This window comes from Argiope bruennichi, chromosome 5 (assembly GCF_947563725.1).
Source record: "Argiope bruennichi chromosome 5, qqArgBrue1.1, whole genome shotgun sequence".
Lineage (NCBI taxonomy): Eukaryota > Metazoa > Arthropoda > Arachnida > Araneae > Araneidae > Argiope > Argiope bruennichi.
In genome coordinates, this window is record NC_079155.1 from 128,535,440 (window position 1) to 128,562,481 (window position 27,042).

A 27,042-nucleotide genomic window follows, 5' to 3' on the forward strand; every position below is an offset into this window, starting at 1 on the left:
AGTTTATTACGGGTAAAATATTAACATAAAATATCCACTTCAATTAGAGATACTCACAATAGAAGTGAAAGAATGAGATTTGGATGCGCCCTTAGCGATAATATGATAATCCTGAAATCGTTTGCATACAGTTTCTTCAAAGAGAGCCTTGATCATATAACTAGGAAGAGTTTTATTTTTTAAACTGAAATCTGAGAGAGTAATTTCACAAAAATTGTTTCGGGAGACGATGGGGTCTGGCAGAGCAATAATATGATTTGTAGAAGCATTTAGGTTTGCAAACAAATTTTCAATTAAAACTTAGTGTTTTTTAACTAATTTGATGCCAGGATTAGAATTATGATGATAAATAGGTGAATGAGCGCCATTGGCAAGTTGCCTGAGAAAGACAGCAAATTTATTATCGGAAATGCACCGATGGCATTTCCTGACCTGTGATTTTCCTTAGGACAATATTTGGAATCCATTTTGCATATTTTTTGTGCTTTATCCAGTCTAGTTCTGAAATAAAACGAAGGGCTCTTTTTCGAAACATAATTTTCCATTTTTAAAATCTGTGACAAGAGAGGTTCCACCAGGGAGGATAAGTATTAAACGGCAGTGGTATAAATTTTGTGTTTTTCCTTATAACTTCCAAAATCCTGTTCGTTCAATGCATTTAGATTAGTTCTTGTAGCCAATACTTTTGCCAATTGCTCCATAGTCTGACTCCAAACTATTGTTTTTATATATCTTGGACTAGGTTCTAAATTTGACCATGTAATAATGACCGGGCAATGATTACTTTCAAAGGACGAATCAGAAATATAGCGTCATGAAAGATAGATGCAGAATAGATCGAGCAGCAAAGCTGATCTGGTACAAATGGCATGCGTAGATTTCGAAGTATTAAGGAGGACAAAACTGAAATTTTTAAGCCATTCTGCAAAATCATTACTTAGAGGAGATGATTTATTTTATACCCAAAGAGAATAATGGAGATTAAAGTCACCGAATGGAAAAAAAGAGACGGAAAATAAATAAAAAAATAAATAAACCTTTTACATTTTCTATATTGAGTCCTTGGGGAGCATATAAGTTAATGATAATAAAACATAAGCCTTTATGATTAACTTCAACTGCAAGAATTTCATGGTTGCTATTGTGTGTAGCACTAATTTGGATAATTTTACCAGATGCGTTTTTAGGAATGCCGGCAATTAAACCAGCTCCAGGCCGATCTTGCCTGTCTAAATAAAGAAAAAGTTTTTAGTTGAACACAGAAAGTGATCTTCATGTTTGTAGAATGTTTCTTGAAAAATCCAGAATTCGGATGAAGAAAAAGTAGGAACTTCGAGTCATTTTTTTTTTAGACCTGTACATTTCCACTGTATGAAAGTCATTGTAAAGAAGAAAACGACAATACATAACGAAAAACCAATCCCAATGAAACTATGGAAAAAGGAAAAAGTTTGAAAACACACAAGAAAATCAAAAGAAAAAAGGATTAAAAGGGGAAAGAGAGAGACCAAGAACTATCCAAAAGCATCTAATCGGATTGGAATAGAAGATGCTTTGTGAATCTTTTCTAATGCTTCTTCTTCTTGCGTAGAGCCAACCACCCCGCCACCACTGAACGTAGCAGTATCGACCGGATTTGCTGTGGCCGACTGCTAGTTTTAGCATTGTCCATCCTTGCATTGATCGATTTGTCAAACTGACATTCTCTTAGAGGTAATTGGCCACAAAATGGTCAATTACTGTTCTACTTCCTTATCTACAAACTCTCAAATAGTTGGTAAAAAACTGACAATTTTTGATATCATGTCCTTCAGAGTTTTAAGATTACCTGGTACCATCAGTACTGTACTTAAGTCATTATTTATAATTTTCAGATTTTTTCTTAACTCCGAGATTTCAATACATTCCTTTAAATAGTGGTAAACAGTACCAATTCCTCCACAAATGCACTTCCTGCATTCCTCCAAATCTTTGGAAATATGCAGGAAATCTCCCATGTCCTGATATAATTTGAATTATGAGTGGATGGTATCTTCTTATTTTTATTTCTGGATTGGGAATAAAATCGAAAGTTACTCTTCCGTTTTTAGACATATACCATCTGTCAAGCAATTGATGCTTTAATACCTTTAAATACCATTTGATTTGGGGACAACCATATCAACATCCTCTTTCTGTGTCGCCAACTTTGCATATTGATCAGCCTTTTCATTACCATATATCCCAATATGGACCTTAACACAATTCAATTTTATCCACTTGTTAGTTTTTACCCTTTTTATCTTTCTTTTATTGTCCATATTTCCTTATTACAATTGTGAGATGATTGTATGGCTTGTAGGACTGACAGAGAATCTGAAAAAATTGAGCATTTCTGCCCGTCCTCCACCCTTTCACAATATTCAATAGCCATCTTTAAAGCTTGCACTTCTGCCTGGAAACTTGTGGCATGGTTCGATAATTTCATAAGACTTTTATCGATCTTTTTTCCATAGTAGTATACTACTATTACTCATGCATTACTATTACTCTACTAGGTTACTCATGCATGTTAAGTTATGTGTCAGCACTTCCACCAATTTTTCCAACAATCCATGGGTCATGTTAATTTGCTCTTTCATTTTAATTTTAATTGTCTGGATAATAGATTCTATCCTTTCATTCATTTTAAGGACCATAGTCTCCCATTTTTTGCTTATTTGTTCTTCGATATTTTTTATAGAAGCATTTATTTTAACAATTGTCGCGTAACTAGATTTCTTTGATTAATTGTAAATTTGTCTCGCCTAAGCAGTTGTGATATTGTTTCTACATTTAAGCCCTAAAATGTCCTTCTCCTTGACATAAAGTGGGCATCCTCTCGATGTGGCCGATTGCTGCCCTTGACAAATTTATATATTTTTTTAAGGGAATTGATAAATGTCTGCGTGAATGTCGCCACACAGATGACAAATCTTTGGCTTTTCTTATATCCTTGATGGGTGATTGAAACTAAAGAAGTTTGTGCACTGCCGTGTCTTGTCTATAAATGATTGTACTTTTTTGTGTGTGAACCAAATCTTTACTTTCACTGGTAGGCGTGTTCCAAGTTTCGTGATAAGAACGACTGATGTATCCAGGGAGTCATTCATAAACTGTCTCATCTCAACAATTTCAATTTTATTATTTTTTGTTAACTCTTTAGCAATTTCTAGCAGTGAGACTTTTGTGGGGATATCATAGAGAAGAAATCAGGACGTTATATTTCCCTACATAATATCCGTCACAACTGGAATGTTTCCTATGGTGTGTAGATTAAGTATAGTTCAGCAACGGACTGTAAAACCCTCCGCGTTTTTGCACATGCGTTAGGATGGGTTTAATTCTTCAAAATAGGGATGAAAGGAGGAAATGTTTATATTTACTAGTATCTAATAGGCGAAATCCAAGATCAAAGGGAATACCGGAAATGCACTCATCCTTCTGCGTTTCACCCCTTAATGAGATATCGTCGAAATGTGGTTGTCGCAGAATCCGTTGATGAACTATAATTGGGCTGCACAAACAGGATCCTAGATTGTAAACAGGATTTTTCCCTTGTGGGTAAATTTCATATTTTGTATGACGATTTTTTTTTTTTCCTTCTCTGCAATGAAATGTAGAGTAAATGGGTAGATTTGGGGAATTCGTAATTTAGAATTTGCATTTGATATAATAATCTTAATTTCTTCGTATTAATTTTGCCTAAGACGTAAAACAAATTCATTTGTGGATTTTCCACTCTTGAAGAATTTTTCAGACATTGCGGATTGCATGATGTTTACAGAATAGGAAATATCATTTTCTTCAACTACAGTAACTTTTGTATGGCTTAGTTTTACTAAGTTTCACAATGGTAAAAAAAAAAAAAAAAAAAAAAAAGTCAAGCTAATATATATATTCAATTATGTATATACAAGTGTCTGTAGATTTTTAGAAATTCCACTCAAGTATTACTAATATTGTAAAAAACGTTTAAATAAATTTCGGTTGTAAATGACCTTGTGACTTTTTGTTACTTTGAGAAATATACATATATGTAATTGGGAAATAATTGTTATTGGGTCACCCAGTGTCAATACAGGTCGGAAAATGATCGCAAAATAAGTCGGAAACAAGTTGCAGCAGTCATCACTCGGCGTTCTGCCGGGAGACATGCCCAATGTCATTCCGACTTATATACACTTCTATAGGGCAGTATTTGGCCAATGATCATTTGCTGCTGGGGAAAAATATTAGAAGGATTTTTTTTTGTTTATTTACGTTTTTGAATTATAGTGATTACCTATATGCAAAAGTACAGAACAGACGGCCAAAACTTTGATTCCAAATCTGATAGCAAATTTTATCTATCTAGCTCTTTATGTTTTCAACGATTTACTCAGAATGGATTTGGTGTAAAGAACATGCATTACATTTTTTTCGTCTTGCTCTAAATTCTAAAAATGTTTCTAATTCAAAAAACTGTGATAATTCGTCAAAAATCTCGAGTTTGATTTTTATTTTTTTACCATTACAGTGCTTTTTTTTGTTATACTTCGCACATGATGAAATAAAAATGTGGTTACGGAAACAAAGGAGGAAATCTTGTTAATATGTGTTGTCCAGGGAGTTCTCAATTCTTTGATTACGGCTTTATTTCATGTTGCTCTTGGTTAAAGTACACAAACTCCCTTTAAAATCTGTTCAAATATCCTTTTGTTCTTGTATTTTTACGTTAAAGTGCAATCTACAAATCACTAGCATCAAGATATAACGTATATTTTGGCAATAGTTTGTAATGCGTATTTTCATAATTTATAGGGTTATATATTTATTTCTTTAAAGTAAATGCCATCCAATCCTGCAGTCTTTTAATTCTTCTTACTCCGCTCAATTGTGACTTCATAAGAACTTAGCCTATTTTTTATGCAGAATTGCCTTACTTTAATACAGATCAAAGAGGGTTTTAGTTCAAATCTCACTTTTAGTATATTAAAAAAATTTCAAGAAACAGATAATCTTAATTAAAAATATACCATATTATTATTTACATAATTTCATGGTCATTTTTTCAAAAAACCGTTTTTGTTGCTTTCCGATATCGTCTGCTTTCAGAAATCATTTCGAAGCACACAAAGTCTTGTACTATGGTTGTTAGTGTCTACAAATTATTATTATTATGAAGTAATAATGCACCAAACACTTGCGCAGAAAAGAAAGTAAATAGTAGTTCTCGCGAAATTCTTCGATGAAATAAAAACCTACATGTTCCTTTATTTAATCAATCCCGTTTCCAAAAATATTTCACTAGAAAGAAATGGGGGGGGGATACAGCCTTTTAGAAGCGAGAGAAACATTTTGGGTGAGAAGATTATTAGTGAGTCAGAGAGAACACTTCCAGTTGAGCAGATAATTTTATTTAGATTGATTATACACATATTTACAAATCAGAAATTGTTGCTTCATTTTCTCAATGTTTTTCGAATCAAGGCCATCCTCTGAAAAGAAAAGAAAACAAGTATGAAGACTAAAAATTCTGTGGGAAAACATCTTTGATTGTTAAAAGAATATTAATAAGGCTTTTAAAGTGCACAACCTAAAATAGACAAATAAAAATGAACAAACAAATTAAAAGTTATTTTTATGTACTTGCATACATCATTGAACAGCATATTTACGATATCAAGCAAATGAAATGCACACTCTGTTTTATGATAATTTAGAAAATCATCATATTCAAAATATCTTTATATCAATTTACCTTCATCCTTATAATTTGAATTTTACTATTTCCCATACAACTCATAAATGTTTCACACAAAATAATTAGCTGTTCTAGGATTCTTTTTTAAATTCCCTGCATTGATCCGATTATTGTCGGATTCATTTTTTAAAAATCGAATTTTTGCAGAAAGACTGGATGAACTGCTTTTCAATTTCAATCATGTAAATATAAGTATTTTTTCATTAAATTATTTTATATTTTGAATGAAAGTAGATTGGAAACAGGTACTATCAAAAATTGTTTCCATTTGGGTATCGCACTTCTTAAGATCAGTCCAAGCAGAATCCATATCAGGATACGCGCATGAACAGACGGGAATCTCCCATAGAATTGCCACCTGGGCAGTGAATTCAGACCAACTATGCAAGCTACTATTGAACTAAAGATATTGTTTCTTTTAAAAATACTTTGATGTTGTTTTATTACCTCAGTATCCATTGCAACTTTTTTTTTACATTGTAACATTAAAAACAATTAAAGGAGCGAAACTTAAAAAAATCTTCGAATTTAGAATATTCAGAGGCTTTGAGTGATTGGAAGTTAATATCAGATTTAAATAATTTTTCTTTTATTTTTTTTAAATATGCAAAGTTGCAACTTTTCTACTCTACAGCGACTCATAAATACAAATCTGAGCTTTCTTGCCTAACTTTAATGAACCTATGGAATGCCTAAAGGCCACTGACCACCATTTATAAATGATTGACTCGATGCAAGCATAAAATATTTGAAATAATATATTTTAATGATTAATCATTTTAGCACTTGTTAATTAATAATAGAATAAGCAATAAAATACAAAGTACCAAGCATGATGATTTATTTTCCATTTACTTATATAAACTTCAAATTAAAAATATTTAGCAAATACTTAGTGGAATATTCTGAACCTGTGGCCATGAAACTTATACGCTTGGAGGTGGCCATGTGGCCCTGAAACCTATACGATTGGAGTCACGTTGGGGAACACTGGCCATCCACTAAGTTAGTTACCTCTTTGCTTAATAACTAGCAGACTAATCACTTGACTGGCTGGATTCTAATTGATGCAACAGAGACCACAGGACATGACCTGCCAAAGGGCCACCACATCCGATGAACATGTGGTGATCGGAAACACACATTAGCAAACAGAGCAGCAACAACTTCAAGGAGAGCTCCATCGTTTGCTTGAAAGATATGGAAGAAAACAACAGAAGACCAAAAACAAAGAGAAAAAATAAACTTAAGGGGGGGAGACTCAGGGAACCTTGATATTGGAACACTCCCCTCCATCAAAGGAAGATGAAACCCTCAGAGGAATTACCGAAAAGAACTTGTTAACTAAAATGAAAGAAACTTACCTGCTTGTGGGCTTCAGTTGTGAAAGCTTTTTTGTATGGTCTTGGCTCTTCACAGCCAAATCCTGGAATCCACATGTTCCAATCTTTTTCTAATTAAGGGTAGAAAGTATACATTAGACTTAAGATATATACACATCTTAAAAAAAATGAATTAATCAGCATATTTTACTGTAAAAAAGAATAAAATAAAGTTTGAAGAAAATTAGAAATTTAAATTGGGGATTTAAACATTTTCAATTTCAACTATAAGCAAATATTCCATTTGCTAAATTTGTTAAACAATACTTCAACATAATTTTGAGAAAATAAACAGCAATTCAATAGAAAGCAATAAATTCAAAACAACTCAAATGAAAATTTAAATCTATAAAAAATTAGATCCACAAAATTTAAATGTAGATTCTGGTTTTGAACAATAGAAATAATTTATTCATGTTTGGAATTAGATTTGCTTAAAAGAATTATCTTGCCTAGTTAATTTGATATAAATGAAGTCTTAAATTCTTTTATACTCACAATGCCTTTCTGTATATAAAAATTTTCATATCCAGCAGAAAAATTCAATTGTGATACCAAAACTAAGAAGTGGTTTTCAAATGATTAATTAATTAATGGCAATTAAAAGAAAATTCAATTAAAATACAAGATAATCTGACAAAAAAATGGATTACGATTCTAGCAGCTTCTAAGTGATAAACCCTTGAGATTTCTCTATCGCATAGTCTGAGTATGCCAGAAGAAATCTGGTATAAAATGGTTAGTGATAGCATGCATGTCATTAAAAGAGACATTATTTATATATATATATATATATATATATATAAACATGTAACCTCATGCTTTTAAATAGGTTCATTTTGAGATAATTCATTTTTTACTGATTAGTAGAATTGACTTTACAGTTGAATGCAGCATATATATGTAAATAAATATAAGCTACATAGAGCACTGTTCCAATAGTATTCCAATTTTAATCTTGATATGCTACAAACAAGTAAATCACGTGGAGATAATAGTGTAAAACTGCACTTCATGACACATTCAATCACATAAAAATTTGATTGTCAGTAAGTTTTATCAACAAAAATTAGACAGCTGAGTGAGGAATAAAAATTCTTATTTTCTCACTTCTATTGCAACTCTTCATCAACAGCTACTTTACATAAGATTTCTTCTGCCAGAGATATCCCAAAGTTCTTTCATTTAGAATAATGGCATTATAACTAAAATCCCACTTTCATTTGAGTATATCATATAATATTTTATCAAACCAGTATTTTTTTTAATTATTTTTTTAAAAATTCAGGATTAATTTCTGTTCTAAATTTGTTCGCAAATTTTGATGAAACTGAAAGGCCATGTGAAAGATTTAGCGAACCAGAATGGTATTGTGAATTACAATTTAAGAAGCACTGAAATTGAGAGTTTAAACTTAGTTTAAAAGTAGGAAATATATATTGTTGAAATTAAAAAAAATAATAATTCATTAAAAAAATTATTATATATTTCCTCCAGTTTTAATTGCTAAATATGATTTTTTTCTTCTTCTTCAAAATTAGAAACTCGATTTAAAAAAGAACCTGTATTCCTTTACATTTAAATTATTAAAATATACAAAGTTGTATTCATGTATCTTATATTGATGTTAAGCTTAATTAATTAAATTGGTGATATTGCATGTGTGAGAAATGAAGTTTTTTTTTTTTTTTTGTCAATTTGTGATTAGCTTTGTTTTAATCCATCTTTATTTCATCAGAACGTTCCTAAACTGAGCAAAAATTAATATTTTAATTGAAAGTTACTCAAGTAACATTAAAAAGAATTGTTGCTACTGCATATAAATTTAGATGAGAAGGGAGAAAACAAAATCAAATATTTTTTTTCTTTCATTTGGAAATAGTTTAACAAATCATAGTTTAGCCGTTTATCTAATTCAAATTTTGCATAAGTCATCTTTGTCATCTTCTTAATTTAGAGAAAAAAAGGAAAATTGGATATTGAAAGTAAATCCTTAATTTCTGCCTTTAAAAAAAAAATCAACTCTGCCGGTTAGTAAATAATAATAATAATAATAAAGAGTGCATTGTGTTGTACTTAAATTCCTTCATAAATACTCATTACAAATTAATTGTATTACAAATGCACAAAATATTCAATTAAAATAATTAAAAATAATATTCATTTTTCAGAAGATGCAGATCTAAATGAATAGATAGAAACAAAAATAGGTCTAAACAAACCAGACGTGAAAATAAAATTTTTAAGCTATTTTTAATATTATTTATAGATTATAATGTATAATATGTATTGCAATGTTCGTAACTGTCTCTAAAGTGAAAAAAAAAAAATAATAAAATTCTTTTCCATAGCAGAAACGAGAAATCTTTTTGACAGTGCCAGGCAATTGCAAATGTTTCATTGTAAATATTTCCCAATGCTTTCATATTGGAGCCATTCCAGACCACTGCAACACATTCTACAAACTTCATCATCTTGTATTTTCATAAAATTTGATACAAGTATATTAATCAGACAGATTTAAAAATATGCAATTTTCAAAAATTTGTATTGGAAATTTTTTGAATTGCTCTAGGAGCTATCCTGATAGTGACAAAAAACTGGCAGATGTGTCAACTAAAGGATTTTTCATAACCTTTCTTTTGTTACAGAACATATTGATGTGGAAAACTTTTTTTGTCAAAATCTAAAATTTCAGTTTTTTTTTTCAAAAAATGTATATTTTAAATTATTAATTCCATGAATTGTTAATTTATTGCAAATTACTGGGTAAGATATAAATTTGGGATGATGAGTTAAAATAATTTAAATTGGGGCTTATCTTTAATTAATACCTAGTATACAGCTAAAGAGCACAAGAATGCTGTTTTATACTTTTGTGAAAATAAATATGATCTCAAATCAGAAGAAAAATGCAGTAGTAAACTTAAAGAAAAACTTTTTATCAGTAGTAGGATATGTTTATCAACTGATGTTTGAAAACCCCACATTTAATTAGCATATATCATTTTTAAATAGAACAACTTCAAGAAACGACAGGATTTACTTTTATTAGAATGTTAGAATATTTTTGTTAGAATTTCTGGCATCTATAGAATATCATATTTTCTTGGATATGAGAATAATGTAGATAGCTCAGATAAATGAAGAAAAGTGATTTTAAATTCATTATGTTTTTCATTTTTCTGTAAAATATATCCGAGCCACCAGTTTTTTTTAACATCCATATGTAATCTGATATGTCTTCTTAAAGTTTCTCTGGATATTTTGTTATCTCCTTTTCCTAACCTTGGAAATCCTCTAAAAAGTATTTCCCCAATAATTTTGATGTACTTATTGGAATGAATACATGATGTTATTGTACTCCTTAGGTAGTCAATGCTTCATCAAAATAATGTTTCAAGAACAATTCTGATTGCCTAGGCTGAATAGGCAAAAACTATTTTAGTAATATTTTCAATTGTCCATTCAAGAAGTTGTTGTGGGATTTGGACTTGATTTTAATAATGTCTTTGCAATTTAGTATGGGCTCTCTAAACTCTATCTTATAGCTTTCCTTTGTGTTGCTGTAGCTGGAGGGGAAAAAAAAAAAATTCTCTTTAAAACCTTCTTCACTAAAGTAGAAGTTCAAAAAATCTTTCTTAGTTTTGCATCGGGTGGAAAAATAAACTGAAAATAAATATCTGGTTTGGATGACATAGCAATCTAGATGTCAAAATATTTTTGCACTTGTTCTATATATTTTACAGATCATACTAATTTGAAGCAACATCTTTAATTATTAAAATTCTATTAATAATATTTTATTAAACTTTATAAAGTTAAAAAGTATGAGCATTTTGACTGAAATATAAAGGTTTTAAAATATGATGTAATAAGTATTGTTGCAGGATAGCAATTCTATAAGAATCATTGTTTTAGACTCATTATTATATTCTTTTTTCAAGTTGGTGTTCACTTTTATTTTTATAGAAATGTGAAGTTTTGCATTCTTGATTATTTGTCTAAATACAGAGAGAAACACAAGCTTTAAACTGCTTTAACATCATCATCCCTAGTTTATTGGCCAGTTTATTTTGCCAGCTGATCAAGATAATTAAATTAAAAATTTTAAAATTTGTATTTTTTTAAAGAAATTTTAATTGAAATTTTTATTTAGATTTTGACAAACTTATTTGTAAATTAATCTATAATATGTTGTATACCCCAAGAAATATGATGAAAAAATACAGTAATCTCCCAGCTCTTCATCTCAATTAAGAAATTTTAAAAGCAATTCCAAAAGTTTATGATGACAATTCTTTGCCAAATTTAAAAAAAAAGTTGCACAGCTGTAAATCAAAAACGACATGACACATTAATAAAATTTGGAATTTCACTAAATCAACAAGAATAAGTACACTTATGTAAAATTTCATGAAAACCTGAAGTGGTTAACTAAATTTTGTTTTATAATTGTGTTGATTTATCCTGGAATGGTCCACAAAAAGACAAATCATTTTATTGATACTTTGTTTAGTTTGAAATTGTTTATATTCAATTTTATCAAAATAAAAAAATTAATAAAATATGAAATGCCTACACGATTAATTAAAGAAGAGAATTAATACTCAACATATGACTAAGTCATAAAGTTTTCATTCTTAACTATATCATATAAAACAAATCTAACAGTAGGGAAGCTCAAGCCTTTGTAGTTTAAAGAACAAAATTATGCTTTAAGGGAAGTGGACATTCCTGATGACAAAAATAGTCAAATTTTGAATCATTAATATAATGTACATATTTTAGAAAAATTAGGTCTGAATTAACATATTGTGCATGTATGGAAAAAATTTTAAGTTTTCAATATGTAACAGGGGAATAATTGTTTTTAATAACAAATTGAAAATATTCCCTGTTATAATTTGTAAATATATGGCAAATTTTAGAAGAAGAATTTTTATAAAATCACACCTAATTTAGCCTTATATATTGAATAAATTATTTTTTGATAATAGAGAATCTCCTAATTTACTTAAATTCTTTACCTAGAGCAAACTGAACATCCTTTACTTCTAAAATGGAAGACTTGCGATGCTTCGCTAGACTACAAGATGTTGATATGACATCTTCAATAAATTCATCAGCTAACTGTAACAGTAACTGCAAAAAAAAAAAAAAAAAAAAAGTAAACTTCGGCATCTATTAAAATAAAAAGAACACTATAGCAATAGTTCTTAAAATATGACCCAACCTCGTCAGTTTCATCATCAGTTTGGACATTAGAATCCACTTCTCGTATAAGGTCTTGCAGACGTTGCTTACTGAGAACCTAAAATGAAATTTCACTTCTTTAAAAACATAGTAGTCTAAAGAATCACGTGTATTACTAACTTAATAATTACTTTTGAAAGTTAAAACAATTTCATACAATTTTTTTTTTATTATTTTACAGATTTGGCAATATAATGTAATTTGACTAATCTGAAATTGACAGAATCATCATGAAAATTTGATTTATCCAAGAGATCCAATTATATTATTTATTCTTAAATTATATACTGTCCGGAATGCTATCTATTGAATATTTTTAAAAACTTTTCCCATTTGAATTTTTCCGAAAAGAAATTTCAATATATTAATAGATTTCCCTCAGAAACGGCAGCGATTGCTGACGAATTCGTAAGACGTGTGCAGTTTCTTATACTGAACTTCGGTTATAAATATTCATTGCTTCAATCTCTGATTTCAAAAACATGCAAATTATCTTCTATTATAAAAGCAAACTAGAATTGTTTATGACGTATTTTTCTATGTGCTTCAGATAATCGGTCGAATACTTTATAGAAAGTTATTTCTGATTCGAACAATACAGAAAAAAATTAAAAGGAATATGCCCAAAAGATGAGCTGCGAAGCATGGCATTTTCCTTATGCTATCCATTTCTGACATGACCTAAATTGATGAGATGAATACTATTAAACAAATTTTACAGCATCAATGACAGCATGCATGTAGGAAAGAAGAGGAGACATTGTTCACTCCTCATTCCTTTCTTTGGTACTAAATGAAAGACGACTAAGTCCTAAGCTGAATGTTTTTTCAGCATTGAGCTACTTAACGTCAATGAATTGAGGTCTAAAAATACTAAGAAGAAATTCAGTTTTAGAATTTTAAAAGAATTCTGTAACAGTCCCTGATGTTAACAGTGAAATCAAAGCTTCTAAAGAAACTAAACTAAATAGCAATTAAACAAACTATTCAAGCAAGTAATGCTGAAATATATTTCAAACGAATGATCTTCATGTCTATAGTTGACCTTTTCGTTTTCGAATTTATGGTTTAATCAAGATTTTAATGGAATCCCACTTCCAGAAGATCTCGCATAATCGGAAAAAGCAATCCACAACGACAATGATTTTTAGTTTATTTTAGCTTTTTATGAAGTAGGGATACTTTAAAGTATATATATATATTTTTAAATTTACTAAACGACATCTTTTAATAATATTAACTTTCGTTGAGGACGGGGCCTTTAATAAATTCTTAAAATTCTCCGCTGATGTTACCAATTTAATAATGAGAAGTGATATAGCTGCGATGGGACAGTCAAAGCAAGCTTCAAGGATAATATCGCCAGTGACAAACATTCAGTAGTCAATTAACTGCATTTAGGAGATAAATAAGTTTTTAAAATTCTTATTCTCTAGTCTTAAAAATTCGAATGGTATGATAATAGAATTCGGAAGGTGTGAGAATAGACTTTTTAACAACCTAGTAATCATCTTGAGCTATGTTTCAGAGATTTGATGACCAAAAACTCTATCTGTGAAAGGGAAAGGTCGCTAAAAAGCTTTTCACATATTCACATATTGCAGGTATAGGAGACATACACTTGGTTGTTTTTAAAAAGGGAAGATAATATATCAATTAACTCCATAGTGTATCTCCGGCCTTTTCCTGGTACATGAAAATGAAATCTCATGCCCTCCAAATTCACAAAGATTGGTAATCTTCTGAAATTCGAGGCAAATAAATAGGAACTATTATTTCTGTTTTCAAAGCAAGAAATACTTCTACGTGTTTGATAAAAAGAAAATAAAGACTAAGTTATCAGTATTTCAAAGAAAAAAATTAATTTATAGAATTTTTTTCATTACTATTTTATCTGAGTTTTTTTTTTTTTCCAGCGGATTTAGTGATTGTATACATTTTATCTTTAAGTCAGAGATCAATAATTTTCTAATGGATCAAAATTTTCAAATAAACAAATATTGTAATTTTTTTCTTTCTTTATATACGAGGTATGTAAAATATTGTTATCGTCAAAAAATTCGAACCTGAGATTGTGGCAACAATTCACGTTTCAGACCTCCCTGAATCCGAAAAGCACATTTTTTGAAATTGTATCTGCCGTTCTATCTCTCTGGGAACACGGTAATTGCTAGAATCGTGTTCTCAGATAGATGAAATTTGGTACATAATATTTACACGGTACAGATATTACTATCAAATTTGGTACAGATATACAGATATTTGGTACTATTATTTGGTACAGATATTACTATCAAATTTTGACCGAAATCCATTCAGAGAAAGTTTGTCTGGTCGGATATCCGAATTCATATGAACGCAAGACTACATTTTCTAAGACGACTTCACATTCTGTAAAGTGCCAGATCTAAAACGCTGATCCACATCAAATGTGGAGCCAGTCTGTGATTTCTTCTTCCCAAAATGGCCCATTTGAGCAGCGTCTTATATTCGATGCAAGCCTTGCTTGCCTTGCGTAAGGCAACGGCCCGAACTTGAACCTAATAATTACCTCTGAAAGTAAATTTAATGTATACAGTTTTCAAATAACTTTTAAGAATAAATAATTGAAAAGGCAATTTGAGATTCATAAACCTTGGACCACATACGCAACAACTAAAAACGCAATAACTTAAAACATTGACTGCCACATTACGCGCCTGTGCGTTACAAATAATATGTGATTGTGCCAAACATGAACTAAATATCGATATTCATACTAAATATCGAAATTTCGTAACTATTGTTTGCTAATTTGCATGGAATGAAACAAATTCTGATTTTTTTTAACTATACCGAGACACTAAAAATAAAAATCTGAGCCTTTGTGGCGAACACGGCCTATTTTATGTAGAAAGAAAGATGTTTGAGAGGATGTGAAAAATTTTTGAGAAGACTACTCCCACTCATTTTTACAGGGTTACCACTCAAATCTGGACAAAAATTTTCCCTGTGTGTTCCCAGATTATATATTCAAGATACGAGATCAAGCATACAAGCAGGACTAGCATTCATGTGCTATTTATAAGGGAATATGGTGTTAAGAAATGAAAAAAGAAAAGAAGAAGCATTAATTTAATTTCTTTTCTAAATAATAGCATATTAAAAGAACGTTTGTATTTGCATACAGAAAGAAAAAACAATTTATCTCTATTTGTTATCTAGTATTGAGCTAGACAAAATTTATATATTGGGGGGGGGGATCTATTGAAAGAAATTAAGTTGGATATAAATTAAGTAAGTGTTCAATTTTATACCAATATAAACATAAAATATTACCAGAAATCACTGATTATTTTTCACCAGCATTGAAACAAAATTATATTGATTAATTAAATGTTTATTAAATGGAAGTTTCATTTGAAAAAACTTATTAAAAGACTTTCAAGATATATTTTAAATCATGCAATTACTCTACTGTTAGTAGTATAAAAGAAGTATGCCCATAAAAGCATTGATGGTTTATCTGATTTGACAACATCAAATGGCCTTGGATATCATTCCTTTTGATCTTGGAGGATTTTTTTATTCCTAATAGGAATAAAAATAAATAAATAAAATAAAGTAGCACACGTCAAAAAGCTATTAATATTATTAAAAAAAATTGATTAAAAATATTTGGGGGAAAAAAAGCTGTTGAGGCTGGTAGAGATAATAGAAGGATTGTGTGTGGGGGGGGGAGGGGGGGGTGGACAACTTTCAAGTCACTACCTAGGAGTGTTGCTATGCAATTTTAAACTAATTACAGAGAGAATACAGCAATCCAGTATTTGTATATATAGATTTGGTAATTAATGCACAGATTTTGAGGGCATATATGCATACTTGTGATAGTTAAGGAATCAAATCTACAGATTTTTTTGCTCAACATCAATTTATTCCATTCTAAAGAAGTATAATTATACAGATTTTGTAAAGGTATATTCATTTATAAGGTATAACTCCTTAAGTACCCCCTATTCTACTCTATATATATTCCTGAAGCAGTTCAGGAATTATTTAATACTTTTAATCTCTTTAAAAGTATTCAGGCATGAGTATATTTAGCCTTTCCTTCAATTTTAAAGAAATTGAAATTATCCTGTGACCACATTTTTTAATCCAATTTATAAAAATTCAGAACACTTACAATTTCCCCCTTGCTTCCCTCAATTGCAATAATATGAAAAGAATAAAATACTATCAAACAAGTAATTAGATTTGTTTCTGTCAAGTAAGAAATTATTTAACTTTAAAAAAAAAGAATGAATGCAAATTTTTGCTTAGAATTTTTTAGTGCTAAAACTATCAAATGAATGGATAAATATTTTAATTAGACTAAGCTGTTTTGAGATGCTTTATGATTTCCAAATTATGGTTCAACATGTACTTCTTACTAAAAACTGACATATATAAATAAGGAAGATTAAATGCTAATTTGTACATAATTTTATGAAAAAAGAGCTTTCACATTCTAAATGTAAAAGTATAAAATAAAGGAAATTGCAACAGAGTTTCAATATTACGATTATTCTAAATTTAATTTATGATAAGTTTGCTCTTTTTTTTTACATAACACTTTTTTTTCTATGGTAATACACAAATTATAAATACTTATGAAGTTCATTACATTAAATAATTTTTACAGTTAAATTATTAATGTAATCATAATCCAAAAATAAAAAAGAATTCTATTTTGCAATAAATTTTATTTTTACCCTGAGAAATAGAATTTACCACCAAGTGAAATATAAATATCCCCCCCCCCAAAAAAAAAGCTATAGGTTGATTGAAGTGAATCAAAATTTACCTGATGCACTTGAGTATTATCTGGAGGCAACATGTTCACATTCAATCCAGCACTGGCAGAATTATGGGAAGTTTCAATTACAGGCACAGTACCACTAATAGAGAGAAGTGAAGGTTTGGCAGATAGAATCTCCTTTGGAGGTACTTGATTATTTATCTAAATTTTTTTAAAGAAAATTTATATAAATAAAATTACAAAAAAGCAAACGTCCCCCCTCTTTTTTTTACAAATTTTACAACAAAATATTAAATAGTTAGTTTTTTTTATTCATTAAAAGCATTATTTCCATATGTAGAACATAACATTACCTTTTATATTGCAATATAATTCAATGAAAGTATTACAAATAATTTAAATCATTTGGTTTCTTTTCTGAATGTTATTTGAAATACTTAAATTTGCACCATTCTTTAAAATTATTAAAGATTTATGAGGGAACCCTTTAGCCATTTATGCTTTTAAAAAATTGATGTAAATGTTCTCATTTAAATGGAAAATACATTTGTAGTGAAATGCACATACATAAAATATTTTCAATCTAAACAAAGCCAACAATAATAATGAAAAAAATGTTTATCAAATAAATGTCACTTATTAAAGGAATTTTTTAACTGCAATTATAAGAAAGTGTTGAAATGAGATGGTTTTTAAAACATATTAATCTACTTAAAATATAACATCAATCTTTCTTTTTATTGGAGCAGAAATATAAATTATTTATATCAATACAGTTGTATCAAATCATTTTTAATGAAATAAAAACTAATCTTATTTCTTATCTTATGTTTTATAAACCTTATCTCTGCATGTTTGTCTCTCTTTCTCACACACACACATTCTTTTATCTTGCCATTTAATGATTAAGATAAAATTAACACTTACTATTAACTATTTTTGGCACATACATAAAATTATATAATATTTTTCATTTTGCTTGATATTTGGAAGATATCATCAGTGATGGATTTGACAAGTTGCCAGCTTGTATAGTGGTAAGAGATTTCTTTGTAAGTAGAAGAAAGGATCCCAGAATATACATGCACGAGAGAGGAAAAGAAGAATCTACTCAAACAAGCTTCCCATGCTTTTCGCCAACCAAATAAACAAAAGAGTAAATAGTTATTTGCTATATAACATCTTCTCTACAAGATTGAGATTATTGCAAACACTTAGATTTCGATTGCATTTAGAAGCCCTGTCCAGGCAGAATAAGGTGCAAAATCCCTCTTTGTATCAATATTTAAGTTTTTACATCAGAAGTACTGAATAACTGATCACCGACTTTTCTTTTTGTAACTGATTTGACTACCATACAATTCACCAGGCTAATGTACAAATCTTGTAATAAAAAATCCTGCTTGCTTACCAAGGTAAAAAGAAAAAAAAAAAAAAAAAAAGAAAAAAGTGGGACTAAAAAAATCATGTAATTAACAAACAATGGTAAAGGCTGTTCTAAGGGCAATTTTTACACACATGACTTTACATAGGAACATTTAACAGTGGAACAGTGGCTTGATCTTTGAATCAAAAGTTTTCTAGGTCAAATTATTAGAAATTAATTATGATCTTGGAAAATTGCACTCAAAATTAGTCTTCAGATAGTTCGTCTTCTATACAAATGTATTAAAAAGATTTTATAATCAAACTCAAATCTATACTGGATATAGATGACAAAAATAAAATTTTGAACCCAAAAATCTTGTTAATCTTAGCTTTATCAAAGTGAATTCTACAAAATTCCAGAATAAGACAATTCCAACGATAAGACAACTCCAACAAGCTCATTTGATCCCAACCCACAGTAAAAATGCACCAGCCCACTTTTCCTCTTTCTATCACAAAACCTACCTTTCTACTAGATCTTCTATAAAAAGTAAGTATCAACGTCAAATTTTAGAAAATAAAAAAGATTTTTTAAAAACAAATGGGAAATGATAGGATAAAAAAAAGACTAATTTAATAAGTCAATATACTTAGTTGATGCAAATTTTCATTTCACTGGTAGAATTAATATAAACTCTTTTGAATATGTTAATGAAATCCTAATTGCAGCAGAAAATAAATACTTTTATGGTAAGTCACATCTGCATTAATACCTACAAATTTTAAATATACACAGAGAAATGAATAACTTGCCTCGGACAAAATAGTTTTCTGAATATTAGTGGTTGTCACAGGAATAGCAGTTAGAGAAGCTTGTTGCCCACAAGTAGCAGCTAAAGATAAGCCAGCAGTAGATACTTGTTGCATATTGCTAGATGATGTAGGTACCCCAGATATAATAGCTTGTTGTAGACCTGAAGTTGGAACAGATATGCCTGATATAGCAGATTGCTGCATATCAGTAGTTGATACAGATACTCCTGGTATGGCAATTTGTTGTATACCAGTAGATGTAGATACTCCTGGTATGGCAATTTGTTGTATACCAGTAGATGATGTAGATACTCCTGGTATGGCAATTTGTTGTATACCAGAAGATGATGTAGATACTCCTGGTATGGCAATTTGTTGTATACCAGAAGATGATGTAGATACTCCTGGTATGGCAATTTGTTGTATACCAGAAGATGATGTAGATACTCCTGGTATGGCAATTTGTTGTATACCAGAAGATGATGTAGATACTCCTGGCATAGTTACTTGCATACCAGTAGCTGGAATAACTGAAACAGACACTCCTGGTAGAGTAGCTTGTTGTATAATAGTCGAAGAGACAGTTACAATGGGCATTGTGGGTTGCTGTATACATGTTGCTGAAGAGTTGGGATTTATAGAAGACACAGTGAACTGGAAAGAGAAGGAAAAAGAAATGAATTTGAATAATATACTTTTTTTAAACCTGTTTTTACACATGCATTAAAAAATAAAACATTAATTATTTTCTACTTTTTAGTCTATATGAAAATTTAACAAAATTTGTAACCAACTTTTTAGAATTAACTATTAGGCAATACCATAAATATTGGATTAAAAATTTATCTAAGCCAATTAGTCAATAATTAAATTCTGAAAAAATTTAAAAGTTGGACTGTCATCAAATAAATGCCAAAACTTGAAATATTTAACACATCAGAAAGAAAGAAAAATAGATTATAAAATTTTATCTTTACAAACATGAAACAAGTCAAGCTATATAAAAGTGTGTAATAAAACTGCTAAGGGTTTCAATTGCTTAATATTATTCCCATATACATTTATACATAATATACTATGTGAGAATTGAATTATTTTGTGATACAATATATTTAACTCAAAGATAACAATATAAAAATTTTATCATTACATAGCCCTACCTTTAAAGTTTTTTTTTAATCTTTAAATTAAAGGTACAATGTGTCAAAAAGGTATCTAGACACTTGTTATTGCTCGTAATCTATAAAAGTTGAATTCAAAGAAAAAAATATTCGGTCTGGGAGAATGCCTTCTTTAAAAATAAGTAAATTATATTCACACAAGAGTCATCTACATTTTTAAATTATCTTTTAATTTTTCTATTGCCGCCCCTGATTTTTTCATCTTTTAACCAATTCTGCTCAATAAGAAATCCCTACATATGAAATTTTATACAAACATATTCAAAATAATTGAAAAACATGGGAAAAAGATTTAGGGGCGGTTTCAATATATATCCAAATGTAACAAATATATCATTCTATTAAAATTTTCCTTCATACAAATTTTAATTTTGATCATTGATATGGCAAATTTGCTGCAATAATTTCTGTTTTATTCAGTTAGCAATGAAACAAGATCAAATAAGGATTTGAAATCAATGCTTTTATTTTTATATTAACTGCCTTTCATGATCAGCTGGTTTACCAGGATTAATGCTCATTAAAATCTTCAATTAAATATTTAATGCGATTTCATCTCTTAATAGTTGCTTAAATAAAATATATTTAAACTACTATTTTTGATAATTTTATAACTCACACCAGCATAAAAGCCTATGCTGTTTTGTACATTGTACTATGTATCTTTCAAATTTTTGTAAGATCTTGCAAAATTTAACTTTAGAATTGAAGCAAAAGGGATTAAATTTCAATTAAAACAAAAACTTTCTTAGTAAAACCAAACATTAAAAAATATATACATATAAGTATAGAAAATAGAATGGTTGAGCATTGAAGTCTTATGCCTACTACAGACAACATTTTTATAATTTATGCAATATCTCAAAGAATTATTCAAATGAAAATTTCTCTGGTTGATCAAAAATTCAGTTTTTAGTTTTACTTTCAAAAGGGTTTAAATGATGCAAATATTTTATTTTGTTTCAGTCAATAAATATATTTCTGAAAAAAATATGGAGTCTAAATTTTACAGAATTCCTTAGTCCTAAGAAATTGTATTCAGTAAAATATTCTTAGCAACTCCAACTTTTAAATAAATTTAAAAAGTTGTTTCTATTGTTTGCAACCAAATCTGATTGAGTCATAAAGCTTTGAATATCCTTATTTTTGGATAATTTCATAATATTAGACTAATCAGCTTTCTGGAAATTCCTGGCTCTGATTGACATATCTTCTTTAAGATGACCAATGGAATGATCCAAAATCACATGTGATGGTAAAATTTAAATTTTCATTAATCACTCAGTTTTAGTTGCAATAGAATGGACAATACTTTTTACTTAAAATGTTAGTGTTTTAAGAATATTTTATTAAATATGAATTGCAGGATAGAGGGTCTGCATAAAAATATAAATTCATTATTCATCTGAAAACTTTTGACACAAATTGCATAAAATAATATTCTTTACTTCATTAAACCATCTTTCCTATTATATATATATATATATATATATATATATATATATATATATATAGTTAAGAAATTATCTGGTGCTTTTAGACTGAATATCCTGTATATATTAACCCTTTTTGTCTTAAAATCTATAAAATTCTTGAATTAATAATATAGATTTTAAAAATTCACATAACCCCTTTTTTTTCCCCCACTTATTTTTCTAGAAAAAATGTTTCATGTTTATTTCATTTCTTACAGACACATGCTGAAAATTACACTTTTCTAAGTTTTGACAATGTGATGACAACATGTTGATAAAAACTAATTTTTATGATGCACACATAAACATGATTATGCAGTTTTAATTTTATTTTTATTTTGTGTTAAATAAATTGTTAAAAAATACACTTAAAATATTTAAAAAAATTATTATAAATAGAAACCTGATTTATATTTTTTAAAAAATTGATATAATTGAAATTTTTTTTTTTTTTAATTTTAAGATGATGTAAAATTTATTTTTGTGCTGTAATATTTCCTTATATTATCGAAAACATATGCAAATGTAGTTTAATTTTTAATTAACTAATATTATAAAAATTTCAAAAAAGTAAAATATAAGTAAAAATAAATGTAAGTAAAAAAGTAAAGTAAAAATAAACTACAGGTAAAGATTTAACTGAAAATAAACAATAGATAAATAATATTTTCAAGGCATATTGCTTAAAGTAATAAATTTTTTTTATAAATTTCAAAATTAATATTAATAAAATAAAACTTAAATTAAAAATTCTTGGAACAGTTGAAAAATAAAAATCAGATGCATATTTTCTGAAAGAATCCTTTATGTTTGAAACATAAATCACACATATACTGTTCATTTGAATGTTCAAGTTTCCACCAATCTACATTTTAAATCATTCTTTATACTTAATTTCCCTAAAGTATGTTAAATAAGAAAATAATTACTAATTAAATTTTGTTCCATTTTTAATGATATTATGCGAGTTTAGCACAAGGAATTGCTTTTTTCAGTATATTATTCATGTACATTATTATATTATCTGTTGCATTATATTATGTCATTCTTTTTGTATTTTTTCATACATTTTATACTGTATAAATTTTATACCTGGTACAGAATTTCATTTCTGCACTTTTCCCTCCCATCAAAGAGAGATTAAAAAGAAATATGCATCATGATTTTTAATCATCAGTATGACAACAGAACCAACTATTTTTATTTCTTTGAATACTTAGACAAATTCAAAAATTTTAAATCAAGAATCCACTGATTTCTTATTATTAAATCATTTTTATCTCCATATTTGGCTATGTATAAGGCAGTTGGTATTTTTCTTATTCGTTTAAATGCTGTAACATATAAAATGTGCTGCTCCATCATGTTGCTATATCTTGGATGATTTTTTTCTTTTAAATACCAAATTTCTTAATCTAGATAATTTGAAATCAAAAACAAGTTACACATGAATGATCAAAGTGGATACTAATACTTTTAAATTATTGCAACAAGATAATTTAAAATTCTTTGAGAAAATAATGCTTCTATAATCACTCAATGCAACAAATTTAGAAAAGATTATTGAGATTACATATTTGTAATTTTTGATGTAGCTACTATCACTTTTCAGAGCAAGGTTATTTTTATTTAAGTTCCATTCAAGGCATATTTTCTTGAATAACTTCTTTTGTATGAAAGCTAGGAAAATGTTTTGTGCTAAGAAGGCATCATGATGAATATCCATTATAAAGTTGCAATTATTCGCAGAATTGGTCCAAATGTCTAAAGTGAGAGAAATTTCCTATGTATTTGTTACTACAAATGGAATCTCCTACTTGTAATTTTAACACAAAATTGCTAAGATAATATCCATGAAGTAATTTTAGCAAGCAATTTCACATCTTGATTCAGTTTCTCTCATTAATTTCACAAAAACTGTTATATATATATATATATATATATTAAAAAAAAAGCCCTCCTTATTTATAATTTTAAGCAGTTTCATTATTCTTTTTCAATGAAAAGACTTCATTTTTTCTTTTTAGCATTCTATCCAAAGTTCGTTTTCTTTCATGGCTTTAGCTTGCAGCCTTTAGATTCCAATGAGCTAGTTTTTACCTCTGATCTGCTTTTTTCATTTGTCTCATTGTGATATATGCTTTATATGATTCAGCTTTAAAGTTATTGTACATCTTTTCACTGTATTTCTCTTTATAATACACAATTTCTTTATATAATGAATCAAAATTCTTTACAGTATATTAGGAAAATGTGTATGAAATTTATTGTAGATCGTCAAAAATGAATATAATGAATGGGTGATTTTTGAAAGAAAGGATTCCTATTTCTTAAATCATTTTATGCAAAAAAAAAAAAAAAAAAACTTTCTTAGGAGTAGATATTGCCTAAATTTAAATGAAAAGTTAAAACATTTACACAATAAGCTGAGCAAAGGTATCTAAACATTAAAATAATAAGGATAATCAATGAAACAGTTACATAACCACAACTTCTGTTGTTTTTTTAAATTTTATTTTAATTTATTATGAAGGGTTATGATTTCTAGATACATCATCAATAATTCCCTCTACACTCTATTTTTCTAAAAGAATGTAATCAATGCCTGTCTGTTCTTTAAAAGGGAAAACCCACGAGAGATTTCCACAGCTCAAACCATTAAACCTATTTGGATAATTTTTCGCATAAAAAACCCTATCATTTGCAATACATTTTTTATGGGAAAGAATTATGATGAAACTTCCCACCCACACTGAATTTCGAAATTTTTGTTCTGTATCAATACTTAAAATAAACATCACTAATGACTATATTATATATATATTTCTTCTCTATTTTGAGAGACTGAAAAATTGAAGTTTGGCAATGCCCTCAACCTTAAGAACTGGACAGATTTCACTAATTTGACATTTTCACCATTTTTTTCATTCTTTGAAAAAATGGGAAATATTTTATTTATAATTAAGAGAATTGTTTTAAAAAGTGGGAACTCAGTTATTTAGCTAAGTCAGTATTCATTACATCTCTAATTTCTCTTCCATATGTACTAAAATAAAAATATTTGCCATGACAATCTACTGACATTTAAATATATTCATGCTTGAGTCTCAAATATAAATTTTTTTGTATCTTCTTGACATATAATTCTGTAATGGCTTAATTAGCTGTATTATCATTCATAAGAATTATTAGAGGTCTAAGATTCCTTTAAAATGTCATAATTGTGGATGTACATTGTGTTACCATTTTTATGCCTTTGCTTTTTTTTCTCTTGTAACTCATAAATGCGAACTATTTCATTAGTATTAATCATCAAGTTTGTAGTACAGTTGTTGCTAAACATAACAGGATACAAAATATTACTTTTCTATTAGTGCACCAATCTATGTTTACACCATAGCTGCAAATTTTCTAAGAGAATGTTTTTATACCCATTTTAGTAAATCTTTCTTGATTTCAAAAGTTTATGGCATAAAATTATATACTTGGATTATTGCTCATTTTAATAAATAGTAATTACATTAAAGGGATTAGTAAAAGAAAAAAAAAAACTCTTATAATCTACTTCTTTCAGTTTGTAATTTCGTGTGTTCTCTATTACACAATCGTCTTCGTAGGCCTACAGTAATATGCAAAATCAAACAGAACAAACCTCCTCCTCCTGAAAATTATGAAAAAACATTGTTCTTGCAATTTCAGGCTTTACAATGATAAGTAACATTATTAAATACTTATGTATATAGGACTAAAATATTTATAGATTTATTGGTAATCAAAATACTGAAAGTTAATTCTTTTTTAAATATATTTAAAACCTCATTTTTTAAAAATTATCATCCTGCATTATTTGTCTGGGTCCCAATAAGCACAAGATATTGCTCGATATTTCCACGCTGTTCTTTGATATTCTGAATACTGTACAATAACGTGAAGATGACGTAATAATATTATTGGGGATTTTGTGTTAACAGGGGAATCTGTTTAATATTCGAATTTCGGCAAAAGGGCAGAATATTTATTACATATTTCAGAAAAATCCCCTTTAGATCATTATAAAATATAAACAATGTTTGTGGAGGAGGGAACAGAATTTACCAATTTATGTCCAACAAAGCTTCATTTATAGAACTAAAAAGCATTAATAAATATCAGAAAAATAACTCACTTCATCACCGGACGGCTTAGGCGATTCCATTTCTTCCGTATAAGTTAAAAAATTTCTTAATAACCTTTAATCGAAGGAAAAAGGCCCAAAATTATGCGCAAAAGCTTTTAATGTCAAACACACTTAAATCGGACACATAATTTTCTGTCCAATCATCAACAGAATAAAATTAAACGTCACATGGATAGCCAATAAGAACAATCCAATCTGACTCTCGCCAATGACGCTTTGTTGTATATCACTTTATAGGTTACAGTGGAAGTTATTATGATTATATATTGCAAGCATTACTATATTTCTTTAAAGTGAAACAAATTTGTCTGATTGATGAATATTTGGTGAAATTTTATTCTTTACGTGATATGAAAAATTACATATACAAGTGACAATGCTATTGACATTGACCAAATGTCGCTGATCGTTACCCAGTCAGGCTGATTTCTTATTTGTCCTGTTATGGTTGGACTGAAACGATGAACACGCATGCGCTGTGACATCTATAATAAATATATGCACAATATCGTAAAGCAGCGCTCACACGAGGGTAACTACGTGTAATAGATGATCACGCCAACCTCAGGAAGATCATGTGACCATCTATCACGGACAATATTTGGCCTCGTGTAAATGCTGCTTCACATGTGTACGTATTTTAATTTCACACCTCAGAAATTTTTTTGGATATTTGTCGCAAATATTTAAATCCCCATGAAAAAGAAGAAGAAACGTTGTAAAAAAATAACTGTAAGAAATTTATTTTACAGTTACTTTTTTAATTAAAATAAATCAGTTCTTAATTAAAATCTGTGTGTTAAAAATTGTTTTCATCGAGTCAAAAATCTGATAACAATTTTT

The 27,042-nt window shown here is 28.6% G+C and overlaps 1 protein-coding gene across 1 annotated transcript; it reads right to left on the reverse strand.

Annotated features, from left to right (window-relative positions):
• Nucleotides 1-5,406: 5,406 nt before the first annotated feature.
• On the reverse strand, nt 5,407-26,399 carry LOC129968599 (uncharacterized). Its single transcript, XM_056082660.1, has 7 exons — nt 26,188-26,399; nt 19,367-20,020; nt 17,231-17,386; nt 12,383-12,460; nt 12,177-12,291; nt 7,129-7,217; nt 5,407-5,498 (listed from the first exon to the last, which is right to left on the reverse strand). Exons 1-7 carry the CDS (start codon nt 26,215-26,217, stop codon nt 5,463-5,465), a joined length of 1,158 nt encoding a protein of 385 aa, XP_055938635.1. The 5' UTR covers nt 26,218-26,399; the 3' UTR covers nt 5,407-5,462.
• Between the last annotated feature and the right edge of the window lie 643 nt (nt 26,400-27,042).

Coding starts and splice junctions, on each gene's coding strand:
- LOC129968599 (XM_056082660.1), bottom strand. CDS start 26,217: ATGGAATCGCCTAAGCCGTCCGGTGATGAA. Junction 20,021..26,187: donor CTAAGCCGTCCGGTGATGAA/GTGAGTTATTTT, acceptor TTCTCTTTCCAG/TTCACTGTGTCTTCTATAAA. Junction 12,461..17,230: donor ATAATACTCAAGTGCATCAG/GTAAATTTTGAT, acceptor ATTTCATTTTAG/GTTCTCAGTAAGCAACGTCT.